Source organism: Heterodontus francisci, chromosome 6 (assembly GCF_036365525.1).
Source record: "Heterodontus francisci isolate sHetFra1 chromosome 6, sHetFra1.hap1, whole genome shotgun sequence".
Taxonomy (NCBI): domain Eukaryota; kingdom Metazoa; phylum Chordata; class Chondrichthyes; order Heterodontiformes; family Heterodontidae; genus Heterodontus; species Heterodontus francisci.
This window is the reverse complement of record NC_090376.1, coordinates 87,804,806-87,817,458: the sequence shown is the minus strand read 5'-3', so window position 1 is coordinate 87,817,458 and position 12,653 is coordinate 87,804,806. Positions and strand designations below refer to the sequence as shown.

General features: G+C 42.1%; 1 protein-coding gene across 2 annotated transcripts in view; it reads left to right on the top strand.

Annotated features, from left to right (window-relative positions):
- Positions 1-5,199: 5,199 nt before the first annotated feature.
- The window catches only part of LOC137370990 (V-set and transmembrane domain-containing protein 5), a 32,574-nt gene continuing 25,120 nt past the window's right edge, over positions 5,200-12,653 (top strand). For both annotated transcript variants that reach the window (XM_068032894.1, XM_068032893.1), the window contains exons 1-2: positions 5,200-5,270; positions 8,044-8,370. In XM_068032894.1, the coding sequence (XP_067888995.1) occupies positions 5,201-5,270; positions 8,044-8,370 (397 nt within the window). In that variant the 5' untranslated portion in view covers position 5,200. The remainder of the gene's footprint in view (positions 5,271-8,043; positions 8,371-12,653) is intronic.

The following is a 12,653-nucleotide window of genomic DNA, read 5'->3' as shown; positions in this document are numbered from 1 at the left end:
ATCATTTATATTTGGCAGGGAATCAAGGAATGGCCAGAACCTTCACTGCTGGGACAGAAGAAAGAAAGTCTATAGTAGTGCTGGTAGGGGTTGGGCTGTGGCAATAGGCCTCCTCTTCCAGCTTCACTTGCTATTCTGCTATTATAACAAGCTTGGAGGAAAATCCAGACCAATATATGCACTTGGGGGGCGGGGGGGGGGGCGAAATTTCCCTTTAGTTTTCCCATCTTCCACCATAATACTTGGCAGCAGAAGATGAGTGGAATCCCTGGAGAAATGGTGGAAATGGTCATTTTCATAATTCATGCCATTTCTCCAGCATTTCTGCCAATTTTCCACTGAAGTTGTGGTAGTGCATCGAGATCAGTGGGAAGGAAATTTGAGTCTTGACTGTAATGGATGGCCCATATATATGAAAGCTACTGGGGGAAATCCAGTCCAAGCGCAGCTGATAGGGGTTCCCAGGAATCATTGGTTGCCGACCCTAGTAACTAACAGCTTGCCACAGATCAGGGCAAGGGCAGAATCATGGTTTGACCCTGACAATGAGACAAATACAGAGGCAGGTGTGTTGAAGAAACTGACTCTGGCTTTTAAATCTGACCGGGGGAGGAGAATAAACAAAATGGAAAGGTACTCAAAATAAAGGGAAGTGTGAGTGGTAGAAAGGAGTGGAAGCAAGAAGGGGCAATGTGGACAGGTCCCAGGCATGTATCAACTGTGGGAAGGGAGTGTAAGTCTCCGAAAGGGGGGAAACCAGGAAGCGGGAATCCCTCAGGGTTGAAACCACGGGCAGCAGAGGCAGAGAAAGAGCAAGTAGAAGGCCCAATTAAACTTTTGGTGGCCACATTACAGCAGGTTATGGGCAAGGGACAGGGAAAGGTGTTCGGACCGAAAGATAATGATTAGAGGAAGTTAATCGGAAGATTCACATGGTAGATTTTAAAATGCTGTATGAATGGAAGAAAACCTTGTGCGTATGTGAGTGGGTTCAGTTTTCTGTTTGTGTGTTTTATTAGAGTGTCCTGTATGATTTTGTGTGTCTGTGCTCCAGTGTTCAGTGTCTGTCACTGAGTGGATGTTGGAAGTGTTAAAATCTAAGGCTGCGTTTGCTGACAACGCAACCACGAGGTGGCGCAGTGCTTGCCCATGCACAAATGCAGGCTCTTCAGCGGAAACATCAGTGTCTGCGATGTTCAGGCAGCTGCCAGGATTAAAGATGGCGCTGTTCTATTTATCACAGGAAATGCTCATGGCTAGATTGTTCTAGAAAACTAACCTTACATTCAATTGGATGGAATCCCAGTAATATGCTACCATGTAGTTACAGGATACCAACTGTAATCCTCAGATCCATTTAATATTCCAATAATCCTATTAAATACAAAAGGAATTTTATGATTGAATTTCTATTGGAAGATAATGAATTGGCACCCCGATCGATGGAAAAGAAAATCGGGCAAAGTATAAAATGTGCTGTCAATTCATTATTATGATTCATTTATGACCAGGACTGATTTCACCCGAAAGCAGCTACTAGCTCCCGCTCCACTGGCTGCTCTCCCCCCTCGGCAACTGGCTTTCTCCCCCTCCTCCCTACCGGCTGCTTCCCCCCGCCCCCCCCCCCCCACCTCAGCCGCTCGCTCCAGACCTCGCTGCTCCCCCCCCACTTTCCTGGCCGATTGTTTCCCGCTTGCACCACCCTGTTCTGGAGTTGGGGCGGGGGGAGCGAGCAGCCGGAGAGCAGGGTGGTGCGAAGCGTGGAACAATCGGGGAGTGGAGGGGAGCAGTGAGGTTATCGGGGGTAGGTGGAAATGTGGAGTAATCAGTTCAGCCTTGAACTTGTTGAATGGCAGAGTAGGCTCGAAGGGCCGAGTGGCCTGCTCCTGCTCCTAATTCATATGCTCATACTTGCTTATCTCCCACTGCATGGTCCCAATGCCTTGGGCGATGGCCAGACTATCAAATTCAGTTCTCTTAAGAAAAAAGACATAGACAAGGACACAAACTTGCCAAGAAAAAATTGTCAAATTCCTAATGTAATCTACACTTTCCTGACTTTCACGAAAATGTACACAGATGTGATGTTTATCCAATTTATTATTGAGTGTTTTCCCGTAAAACTTATCTCCAACCCTCAATCATTTTTCTCATACAATTTACACATCTATTCGTTATTATCCTCATGTTTTGTAGCTCAACTAATCTTTACCCCACCTTTGCACATTCATATTGTAGTGGGGTGCTTAATTTTTATGAGGATTAAGTATTTCCGACTTAAGTCATTTTTTAAAAAACTCTTAGAAACTCCAGCTTCCCAGACAAGATCTTACTCCTCCATTGTTATTAACCTCTGTTTCTTTTCTTTCAACCATGAGTGATGTGATTTGCACAAACTTTGCATTTTTTAAAATCTCGGTTTCCATTATTGTTGGTGAAAAATTCTATTATCCGTTACAACTTCATTGACACTTCCCAGATTTAACATTCTTTCCCCACCTGCAGATCATTTCACTAGATAACATTCCTTATTCTTTTCAAGGAGTGCTGTTAATTCCTAAACCATTAGCATATAAAGATTCACCATAACTTCCTTGTTTTTGTACTCAATGCCTCAATTTATAAAGTCTTATGCCTTTTTAACCACTTTCTCAACCTGCCCTGCGATCTTCAGTGATTTATGTACAAATATCTCCCAGGTCCAAAGACAGATGTAAAAACTAAAGACTAGTTAAAATGGGGGACTTTAATTATCCTAATATAGACTAAGATAGTAATAGTGAAAAGGGCAAAGAGGGGGAAGAATTTCCAAAGTGTGTTCAAGAGAATTTTCCAGATCAGTATGTTTCTGGGCCAATGAGGAAGGGGACATTTCTGGATCTGGTGCTGGGGAATGGGTCGAGTGGATCAAGTGTCTCTGGAGGAACATTTAGGGGACAATGATCATAGTATTGTAAGGTTTAGGTTAACTATGGAAAAGGAAAAGGAGCAATCCAGAGTAAGTTAATTGGGGAGGCCAGTTTAAATGGGGTGAGAACAGATCTGGCCCAGGTAAACCGGAAGCAAAGATTGGCAGGAAAAACTGCAATGGATCAAAGAGGAGCTGGTTCAGGTACAGTTGAGGGTACATTCCCACAAGGAGGTAAGGTAGGACAAAGAAAGTCCAAAGCTCCCTGAGTGACAAAAGAGATAGAGAGTAAGATGAAGCAGAAAAGTATGATAATACAAGTGAGAACCAGGCCAAAAATAGCAAGTTCAGAGGGGAAGCAAAAAAAAAGAAATACAACACAAAAATGAGGAGTAGGACCAGGGCAATGCTGTATCTTGGCATGAAAGGATACAACACATCCTCACCCACCACCTGTATCCCTTCCACAGTTATACAAAAATTCACCATTTTTTCATCCTTAGACTCACTGGTACATTCAGTAGTGCATATGTTTACAGCAGCAACTGCTTCAAGTAATGGAGATAATATAGTGCTGAGGTGAGATGCTATTGGTGATTTGCTGATTTGGAGATGGGAAATTGGTCCATGCAGCCACTTCTCAAGGGCCTGTGACAACAACTTAAAGGGGAACTGCATTTCCTTGTGTGAGGAATTGAAAAACAACCTTGTGCAGCAGCAGGAACTATGGGTTCAGAACTTAAAGCAGAACCTACAAGCTTTTGGTTGTGAGGCAACTCATGATTGTATTGAAGGAAACTGATCTCCCTTGCAATGTTTGTATTTTTTGGTGCTGTTTGAAACTGTTCAGTGATGTATTTTTTACAGATTTTTATGAATAAAGTATATTTTGGAAATTAAAAAAAAGAACCTACAAGATTTTCACATTCTTTAAGGTGAAACAACTGTTGAGCTACTGCAAGAAAAATATCTCCAAAAGCTCCATACAGCTGAAAATGACTATTTCCTAACCTATAACGTGCATGATTGGAGAGCAACAGCAGGAACTATGGCTAGACAGACAGTGAGAACAAAAAATGGCACAGGAGTCTATATGACCCTTATTTATAAGATTTAATGAACTTCCCACTTGTTCTGGACTGGAGGTCTGGCCGCCAGGAATGATGTCCATCAGAAATGGGAGTGCATGTAAAAGCAGCGGTAAGTGGGCAGGACAATCAGTCGCTTTATTCTCCATCTGCTACTAATCATTTCTGAGCTCAAACAGGGTAGTAACAAGAGAAAAATCACCCAGTGTGTTACTTTCACATGGCTGTAAATGAACCAGTGTTTGTCTTATGTCGAAAACGTGAATGCAAATCAAATAAGATAAATTAAATAAATGCACACACCTTTGAGGTAATTGCTATTGGCTTAGGGTGATGGAAAGTGTAACTAGTGCTTTGTACAGATTGTCTAAAACAAAGACTTTAGCACAGCTTTCAGTGAACAAAAAAAAAGGAATTGCAATAGTTTAGTGTCCCTTGAGGAAAATGTTTAGAGAATAACACATTTTGCTGTTCGAGCAATGAACGTAAATCATCTAAACATACTGCTTTGCCAAGAATATTTAAAGTACATAGCTGGAATTAGTGGCATGCTATTATGGAGATATGTTGCAATACTGGATTTTTCTAAAGGGGCATTGAATTTATAGGAAAATAATTTGGCAATATTTTTGTGATTGTGTAAATTGTGTCAGCTGAGTGTGATGTTATCATGACAAAAATTACACTACAGTTTGTTTCCCTTTCCAATTAAAAAAAAAGTTTTAGCAGTGTTTAACTAAGCCAGTGTTTACTGCCCTTAGATTTACCACTGGGTACTTTTAGGGACCTGAAGCTTTAATAGACATAAAATCTTGAAATAACAGAGACCTGAAAGTTATATAAATAAGAAATAAGAAAGTAATGAAAAATAATTGCAGCATAGCCATTACAACTGAATATAAAACTATCCCAACTACAAGCTGCAGAATTGTACAGATATACTGGAGTTCCTAATGAACAATAGACAATGCATTTCTCAATGTGTACACATTGGGAGAAGGCCCACATATGCCTCCTCAATAATCTTGACACATTTCCAGTATCAGGCCAGGTACCAATTCATATGCTAATGAATAAGGAACTAGTTTTTCCAGTGCAGTTTCAGTACAAAGTCCATTAAAACAGGCTTCAGAGAAGCAGTGACTAAAAGAATACATGTGCTGTGCTAATAATCCATCTCCTAATGGATGGTTGAGTGTTTCTAATGAGGACTAGAATCTGGAATAACAACAGTCTCCTGTTAATCTTGTGTTTAACAGGCTTGTGTTTACCAAGTAAGTAATTAGATTTAATTTATGCTTTTGGTTGTGATAAAGAAGGGTTTCTGTTTTGAAAGAGGTCAGACAGAGCCTGAGGAAAGGGAACTATGTACAATGTTAGTCTGCATGGGAGATAGGAAGGGAAGTTGGTTTGTCAGCAGTTGAGAATGTTTTGGGTCAAAGGGGCAGGAGATAAGAGAGATGAGGAAATTTGGCATGATGGGCAAGGGGAGGGGAAGCTGCAGTGAGATCTGAGCTGCAGTTCTCTATCTTGGGGACAAAGAAATCTATGAGCTTCACACATTTGTTCTTAGAAGTGAGGCTGGAAGAGCCAAAGGGGAGGAGTTTAAGGAGGTGTTTGCTCGTGTAGAAAAGAAATAGGGGGTTGCCTTTGCACTTCAAGATTATCCCAGTTTAGTGAGTAGTTTTGTCAGAGAAGAACAAGGCTGGGTTGAGCTTGATGCAGTCCAGCCAGATTAAATTATGGATAGCTAAGTTAAAACAAAAGCAAAATACTGCAGATGCTGGAAATTTTAAATTAAAAAAAAGAAAATCCTCTGCAGGCATCTGTGGAGAGAGAAATAGAGTTAATGGGCTGGTAACAAACCTGATCAAATGTTCATCAAGGATTCACCCTCAAATAATCACTTTAAAATAGGTTGCAATTCTTTGCTTTCTAACAGAAGAATGGTCGCCATTAGGAAGTGAATGCAGAGTCTTTTGGGTACAGCAGCTAAGCCAATCAGAACAAAATGCACGACAGATTAAGCAACAGACATAACATTTAAGGAGGTGAAAGTTTTGAAATTTTGCCATTTTGCTAAGCAGCAGAAGCAAACATTTGGGAAGCTTCCATTCTTAAATATTTGGTTTCTGTTCAACAATGTTTTTGGTACTTTATGATTGGCTCTTTAGTTGCTCTTCCACTGTAACACAGTCAACCTCAGGAGAGCTCCCCTACATTTCTCACTTCCCACAATAGTCATTCTTTAAGACCAGCCAAACTCATTCCCCATTGGTTTGCTATAGCCAGCAGACAGGGAAGACATTAATCCCACCCGTCTGAGTGGGATTCAAACTCAGGTCCCAGAGGTGAAAGGTTAGTGCACTATAAAATCCTAATTTCTTTTCTTTGACATTTGTTAGATAATTAGATTTGTAATCAATTATCAATTATCTCAAATTAAAATGAGTTAATTCAATTTAATCATTTTTGTTGTAACTAGTCTCAAAGAGCCATAGGCATCTCTCCAGTGGAGAAAGAAGTTCGTAATATATAGCTTGAGGGGCACTACTCCTCAAGCATGGAGCAAGGCCTCCATACATTACCACAGTCAGTGCAGGGAATGAACCCACATTATTGGTGTTTTTCTTGCATCATGCATAAGTCATCTAGCCAACTGAGCTAACCAGCCCCTCATTTGATCCCTTATTAAAGTACATCTATTTAACTTGATGCTTGAAAGCATACAAATTGGTTTGTACAAGATTTACTCATTGTCTTTAAGCAACAATTATTCAGCCAATATAAATCTGCCCAAAGAAATTATGTGAATCTACAGATTCAAAGCATGTCAGATCACTTTTCAAACAGCATTAAAATGTAAGCCTTACTCAATGATTTTACCAGCCCATTAGAGATAGGTTGGGAGGTGGGAGGGGCAGTAAAATGGTGGTGAAAGACATTGGGAGGGAAGCCTGACATGTTTACACCGCCGGGGGACATTCCCAGCAGTGGGAATGGCAACAGCTCGGCCAGCCACTGACTGGGGGCAGGCAGTCAATTAAGCCAATTGACCTATCGATGGCCATTTTACCAGGCTGCCGGCAAAATGCCAGTGTCGGAACGCACCCCCCACCCACCCGCCCGCCACCCTCGCATGGGGAGCTTGCCAGCTGCATCAAGGCAGCCTCCTAGCTCTTTCCTGGGGTGGGGGGCATTCCTTTCTGGAGGCTAAATGGCCTGAGGCTGTATTCAGGCTGCAACAGATGACATAGCAACATATCATCCTAGCATCTTAGGGCCCCTTTGGTTTTGTTCCATTTACATTTGAACTTCTTCTTCTTCTTCTTTGGCCTCCTTGTCCCGGGAGACAAGCCTGGAGGTGGTCAGTGGTTTGTGGAGCAGCGCCTGGAGTGGCTATAAAGGCCAATTCTAGAGTGACAGACTCTTCCACAGGTGCTGCAGAAAAAATTGGTTGTCGGGGCTGTTACACAGTTGGCTCTCCGCAAACCTGTCGATGAGACTCTGCAAACACTCTTCAGTGTGAGATGTTAACTACACTGATTTGAACTACACTGGACAAATACACAGATTTACACTTATTTTCTGTTCAGATGTATTCAAATCAGATTGGCAGGAATTTGAGTGTAACTTGACATTGGCAAAAGGGGCATTGGACACATGTTTGGCTCTAACCTCCAGGTTGCGCCAAGGAAGATATTTCAAGCCTGAAACTGCAATTGACATTCATTTTTAAAAAATTAAAAAATGGTTTTAATTAAAGTACTTACTCAGTATGACATGTCTTCCCAATTCTCCCTCTCCTACTGTAGGGAGATATCCCAGCCTGTACTCAGCACCTGACCACCAGTGTGGCTTAGACTGGGAACCTATGGCCTTCCCTTTCCTTAGTGCTGAATGTATAACATCAATGAGCACTTTTATAATTGTTCTTAAATTTCTTGCCTCTTATATAACTTAAGATGCTGGAGTAATTTGAAACAGCACAAGGGTAGATGCATATTTATAAATATAATGAACACATTTGATTCTGACATTTTGCAGCTTATGGAATTATGGTATTAATACCTCATCATGTTGTCAGTGCCACAGTCGAAGAAAGTGCCATTCTATCAGTGGAATATCAATGCAATGGAGTGCCTACTATTAAATGGAAACAGCTGTCACCATGGGGAATGAAGAACATCATCACCTGGGAACCAGGCAATTATCAAAATATTTCGGAGAGCTATGAAGACCGGATTCAGGAATACAGAAACGGGTCCATCCAACTTTCAAACGTTCAGCTAGATGATGCTGGTTGCTATGTTGTAACAGTGACAGATAAAGTAGGAAGCAGCAAGGATGGTGTTATCGTATTGAATATAAGTGGTAAGTTCCGATTAACAATTCACTTCTTGTTCTTTTCCTTCTGTATTTCTGGCTGCGTTTTATGGTTTTCCCTTTGTCTGAAACAGAAACAGTGGCCCTGATTTTGACTTACCGCATGTGGTGGAAACCGTCAGAGGGGTAGTTAAAATAGTGGAGTAACTTACCCAGGCCGATCCTGCTCCCTTCCCCCCAAGGTCCCCATATTAAGCCGCTCTTTCGAGCACGTGAGCAGGATCCCAATGGAAGGAAGTGGTGTCCTGTCTCAAATATGCAAATTGGGTCTGATGATGTCATCAGGACCCAGTCTGTTATATCAACCACAGGTCTGAGCGGTGGGAGGAGGGCAGTTTCAGGTCCCCCATCATGCAAAACCAGCTGGAAACACAATCCTGGGCCACAAGAGGACCAGAAGGTGGGTTTTAATTTTGTTTTTAAGTTTCTTTATGGGCCAAGAGCGTCTCCTACAGGTCTCACAAGGGAGCCTTCGGCCTCCCATAAGCCATAAAGGACCGAGTTTCTGAAGTTTATTCAGGAGACTTTTCTTGATCAGTATGTTTCCAGTCCAATCAGAAAGGAGGCATTGCTGGATCTGGTTCTGGGGAATGAGGTGGGGCAAGTGGATCACGTGTCAGGAGGTGAACATTTAGAGAACAGTGGTCATGGTGTTATAAGGTTTAAGTTAGATGTGGAAAAGGACAAGAAGCAATCTAAAGTAATAAGGCTTAACTGGAAGAGGGTCACTTTCAATGGATTGAGAAGAAATCTGTCCTGGATAAATTGTAATCAAAGATTGGAAGGTAAAACTGTACTCAAATAACGGGCTGCCATTGAAGAGGAAATGGTTGAGGTACAATGGAGGTGCATTCCCATGAGAGAAGAAGGTAGGACAATCAAAGCCTGAGCTCCCTAGATGACGAGATAGAGAGTAAGATGAAGCAGAAAAAGGGTGCATATGACAGATGTCAAATTGATAATACAAGTGAGAACCAGGCTAAATATAGAAAGTTCAGAGGAGAAGTGAAAAAAGAAAAAAGAAACGCAAAGACAGAGTGTGAGACTGGCAGCTAACATAAAAGGGATTACAAAAGTCTTCTATAGGCATATAAGTAGTAAATTAAGGAAAGGCATCATGAATTTATTAAGGGTAAATCATGTTTAGCTAACTTAATTGAGTTTTTTGATGTGGTAGAGAGAGTTAATGAGGGTAATGCAGTTGATGTGGTGTATATTGACTTCCAAAAAGCATTTAATAAAGTGCTACGTAATAGACTTGCCAGCAAAGTCAAAGCCCATAAATAAAAGAGAAAGTGGCAGCATTAGCTAAGTGGCAGGAAATAGAGTAGTGGTGAATGGTTGTTTTTCGGACTGGAGGAAGGTATACAGTGGTGTTCCCCAGTGGGTGGCTTTTCTTGATATACATTAATGACTTAGACTAGGGTGTACAGGGCTCAATTTTAAAATTTGTAGATGACACAAAACATGGAGGTGCTGTGAACTATGAGGAGGATAGAGATAGGCTTCAAGAGGACAAAGACAGGCTGGTGGAATGGACGGGCATGTGGCAGATGAAATTTAATGCAGAGCTGTGTGAAGGTAGGAAGAATGAGGAGAGGCAATATAAAATAAAAGGCAAAATTATAAAGGGGGTCTAAGAACAGAAAGACCTGGGGGTATTTGTGCACAAATCGTTGAAAGTGGCAGGGCAGGTTGGGAAAGTGGTTAAAAAAGGCATGCCTGATCCTGGGCTTTATATATAGAGGCATAGAATACAAAAGGAAAGAAGTTATGATAAACCTTTACAAATCTCTAGTTCGGCTTCAACTTGCATATTGTGTCCAATTCTGAGCACCTCACTTTAAGAAGGCTTTGGAGAAGGTGCAGAAAAGATTTATGAGAATCGTTCCGGGGATAAGGAACTTCAGTTATGTGGATAGACTGTTTTCCTTAGAAAAAAGAAGGTTCAGAGGAGATTTGATTCAAAATTATGAGGAGTCTAGACAGAGTAGAAAGGGAGAAACTGTTCCCATTGGCAGGAGGATCAAGAGCCAGAGAACATTGATTTAAGGTGAATGGCAAAAGAACCAATGGCGACATGAGGAAAAACCTTTTTACGCAGCAAGTGGTTAAGATTTGGAATGCACTGTCTGAGAGTATGGTGGAGGCAGATACAATAATAGCTTTCAAAAGGGAATTGGATAAGCATCTGAAGAGAAAAAATTTGCAGGGCTACAGGGAAAGGGCAGCTGGTAGGACCAGATGAGTTGCTCTTGCAGACATGGCACAGACATGTCAGGCTGAATGGCCTTATTCTGAGCAGTAACTATCCTGTGATTCTATGAAGCTGTTTCCCCGCCGCCTCCCACTCATGTCACATCAGTGCCTCCTCTGATCACAGCCAGAACCACCCGCCATCCTCTGATCATGTCCAGACCCCCGACAACATCTACAACTTATATTTATATAGTGCCTTTAACATAATAAAATGCTCCAAAGCACTTCACAAGAGTATTATAAAGCAAAATATAGCACCGAGCCACATAAGGAAATATTAGGTCAGATGACTAAAAGCTTGGTCAAAGAGGTAAGTTTTAAGGAGTGTCTTAAAGGAGGAAAGTGAGGTATAGAGGCAGAGAGGTGTAGGGAGGGTATTACAGAGCTTGGAGCTGAGGTAACTGAAGGTGCAGCCACCAGTGGTGGAGTGATTAAAATCAGGGATGCTGAAGAGGCCAGATTTAGAGGAGCACAGCTATCTCAGAAATTTGTGGGGCTGGACGAGATTTCAGAGATAGGGAGAGGTGAGGCAATGGTGCGATTTGAAAATAGGGATAAGAATTTTAAAATCAAGACATTGCTTGACCAGGAGTCAATGCAGGTGAGTGAGCTCAGGGGTAATAGGTGAATGGGACTTGGTGCAAGTTAAGACACAGACAGCAGAATTTTGGATGGCCTCAAGTTTACAAAGGGAATGTGAGAGACCAGCCAGGAGTGCATTGGGATAGTTAAGTATAGAGGCAACGAATGCCTGAATGAGGGTTTCAGCAGCAGTTGAGCTGAGACAAGTGCAAAGTCAGGCGATGTTACGGAGGTGGAAATAGGTGGTCTTAGTGATGGCGTGAATATGAGGTCAGAAGCTCATCTTGGGGCTCAGCTGTGATACCAAGGTTGCAAGCAGACTGGTTTAATGTCCGACTGTTGCCAGGGAGAGGAGTGGAATCAGTAGCTCGGGAATGGAGCTTGGAGTGAGCACCGAACACAATGGCTTCAGTCTTCCCAGTATTTAATTGGAGCAAATTTCTGCTCCGCCAGTACTGGATGTCGGATAGGCAGTCTGATAATTTAGCAACAGTGGAGGAATTGAGAGAGATATTGGTGAGGTAGAGCTGGATGTCATCAGCTTACATATGAAAACGAACACTGTGCTTTCAGATGATGTCGCCGAGGGACAGCATGTAGATGAGAAGTAAGAGGGGGCCAAGGTTACATCTTGGGGGACACCAGAGGGAACAGTGCAGGAGTGGGAAAAGAAGCCATTGCAAATGATTCTCTGGCTCTGATTAGATAGATGAAGAATGCAACCATCTCTCATTTGCAGCCAGACCCTGCCTGGGGACCAATGGGAATTCTGAGTCTTAAAGGAGTCACATGTGCCATTGCCCTGAGAGATAACAAGCTTTTCAGTCTTGACGCTAGCCTTGTCTTCTGTTGCTGAGAACACCCTCAGACTGTCTGCAAATTTCTGCTCCTGCCCACTGACCAGGCTGTCAATCTGGGTGACTGTCAGGCATGAGTCCACATGCCTATCCGACATCCAGTACTGGCGGAGCAGAAATTTGCTCCAATTTAATTAAAATTGGCAGAGTCTTCATATCCCCAGCCTTTCTGGGTATTCCCCTCACTACTGTGCGCCCCCTCCCTGCCTGTCTGTTAATACTGGAGCCATTAACTCTGTTCCTCTCAACAGATAGTGCCTAACCTGCTGAGTGTTTCCAGCATTTTCTGAGCGGTTTTTACTTTATAAAGCAATAGTTTTCTATTTTGAATAATCTATTTTTCACAGCTTGCTAATCAGCTGTATTTCCTAACATAGTACAGATCCTTATGTCTATATATATATATGTATATATTTAATCTAAGTATAGGTACAAATAGCTCAACCAGCCATTGGTTTCTCCAAACTGGATTTAGAAAAATCTTCTTCAAAGGTACTATGTCACCTAGCAAGGAGAGTCCAGATGAAATGCGTAAAGACAAACTCTTAAAACAGCTCAGGTTGTTGACATGAT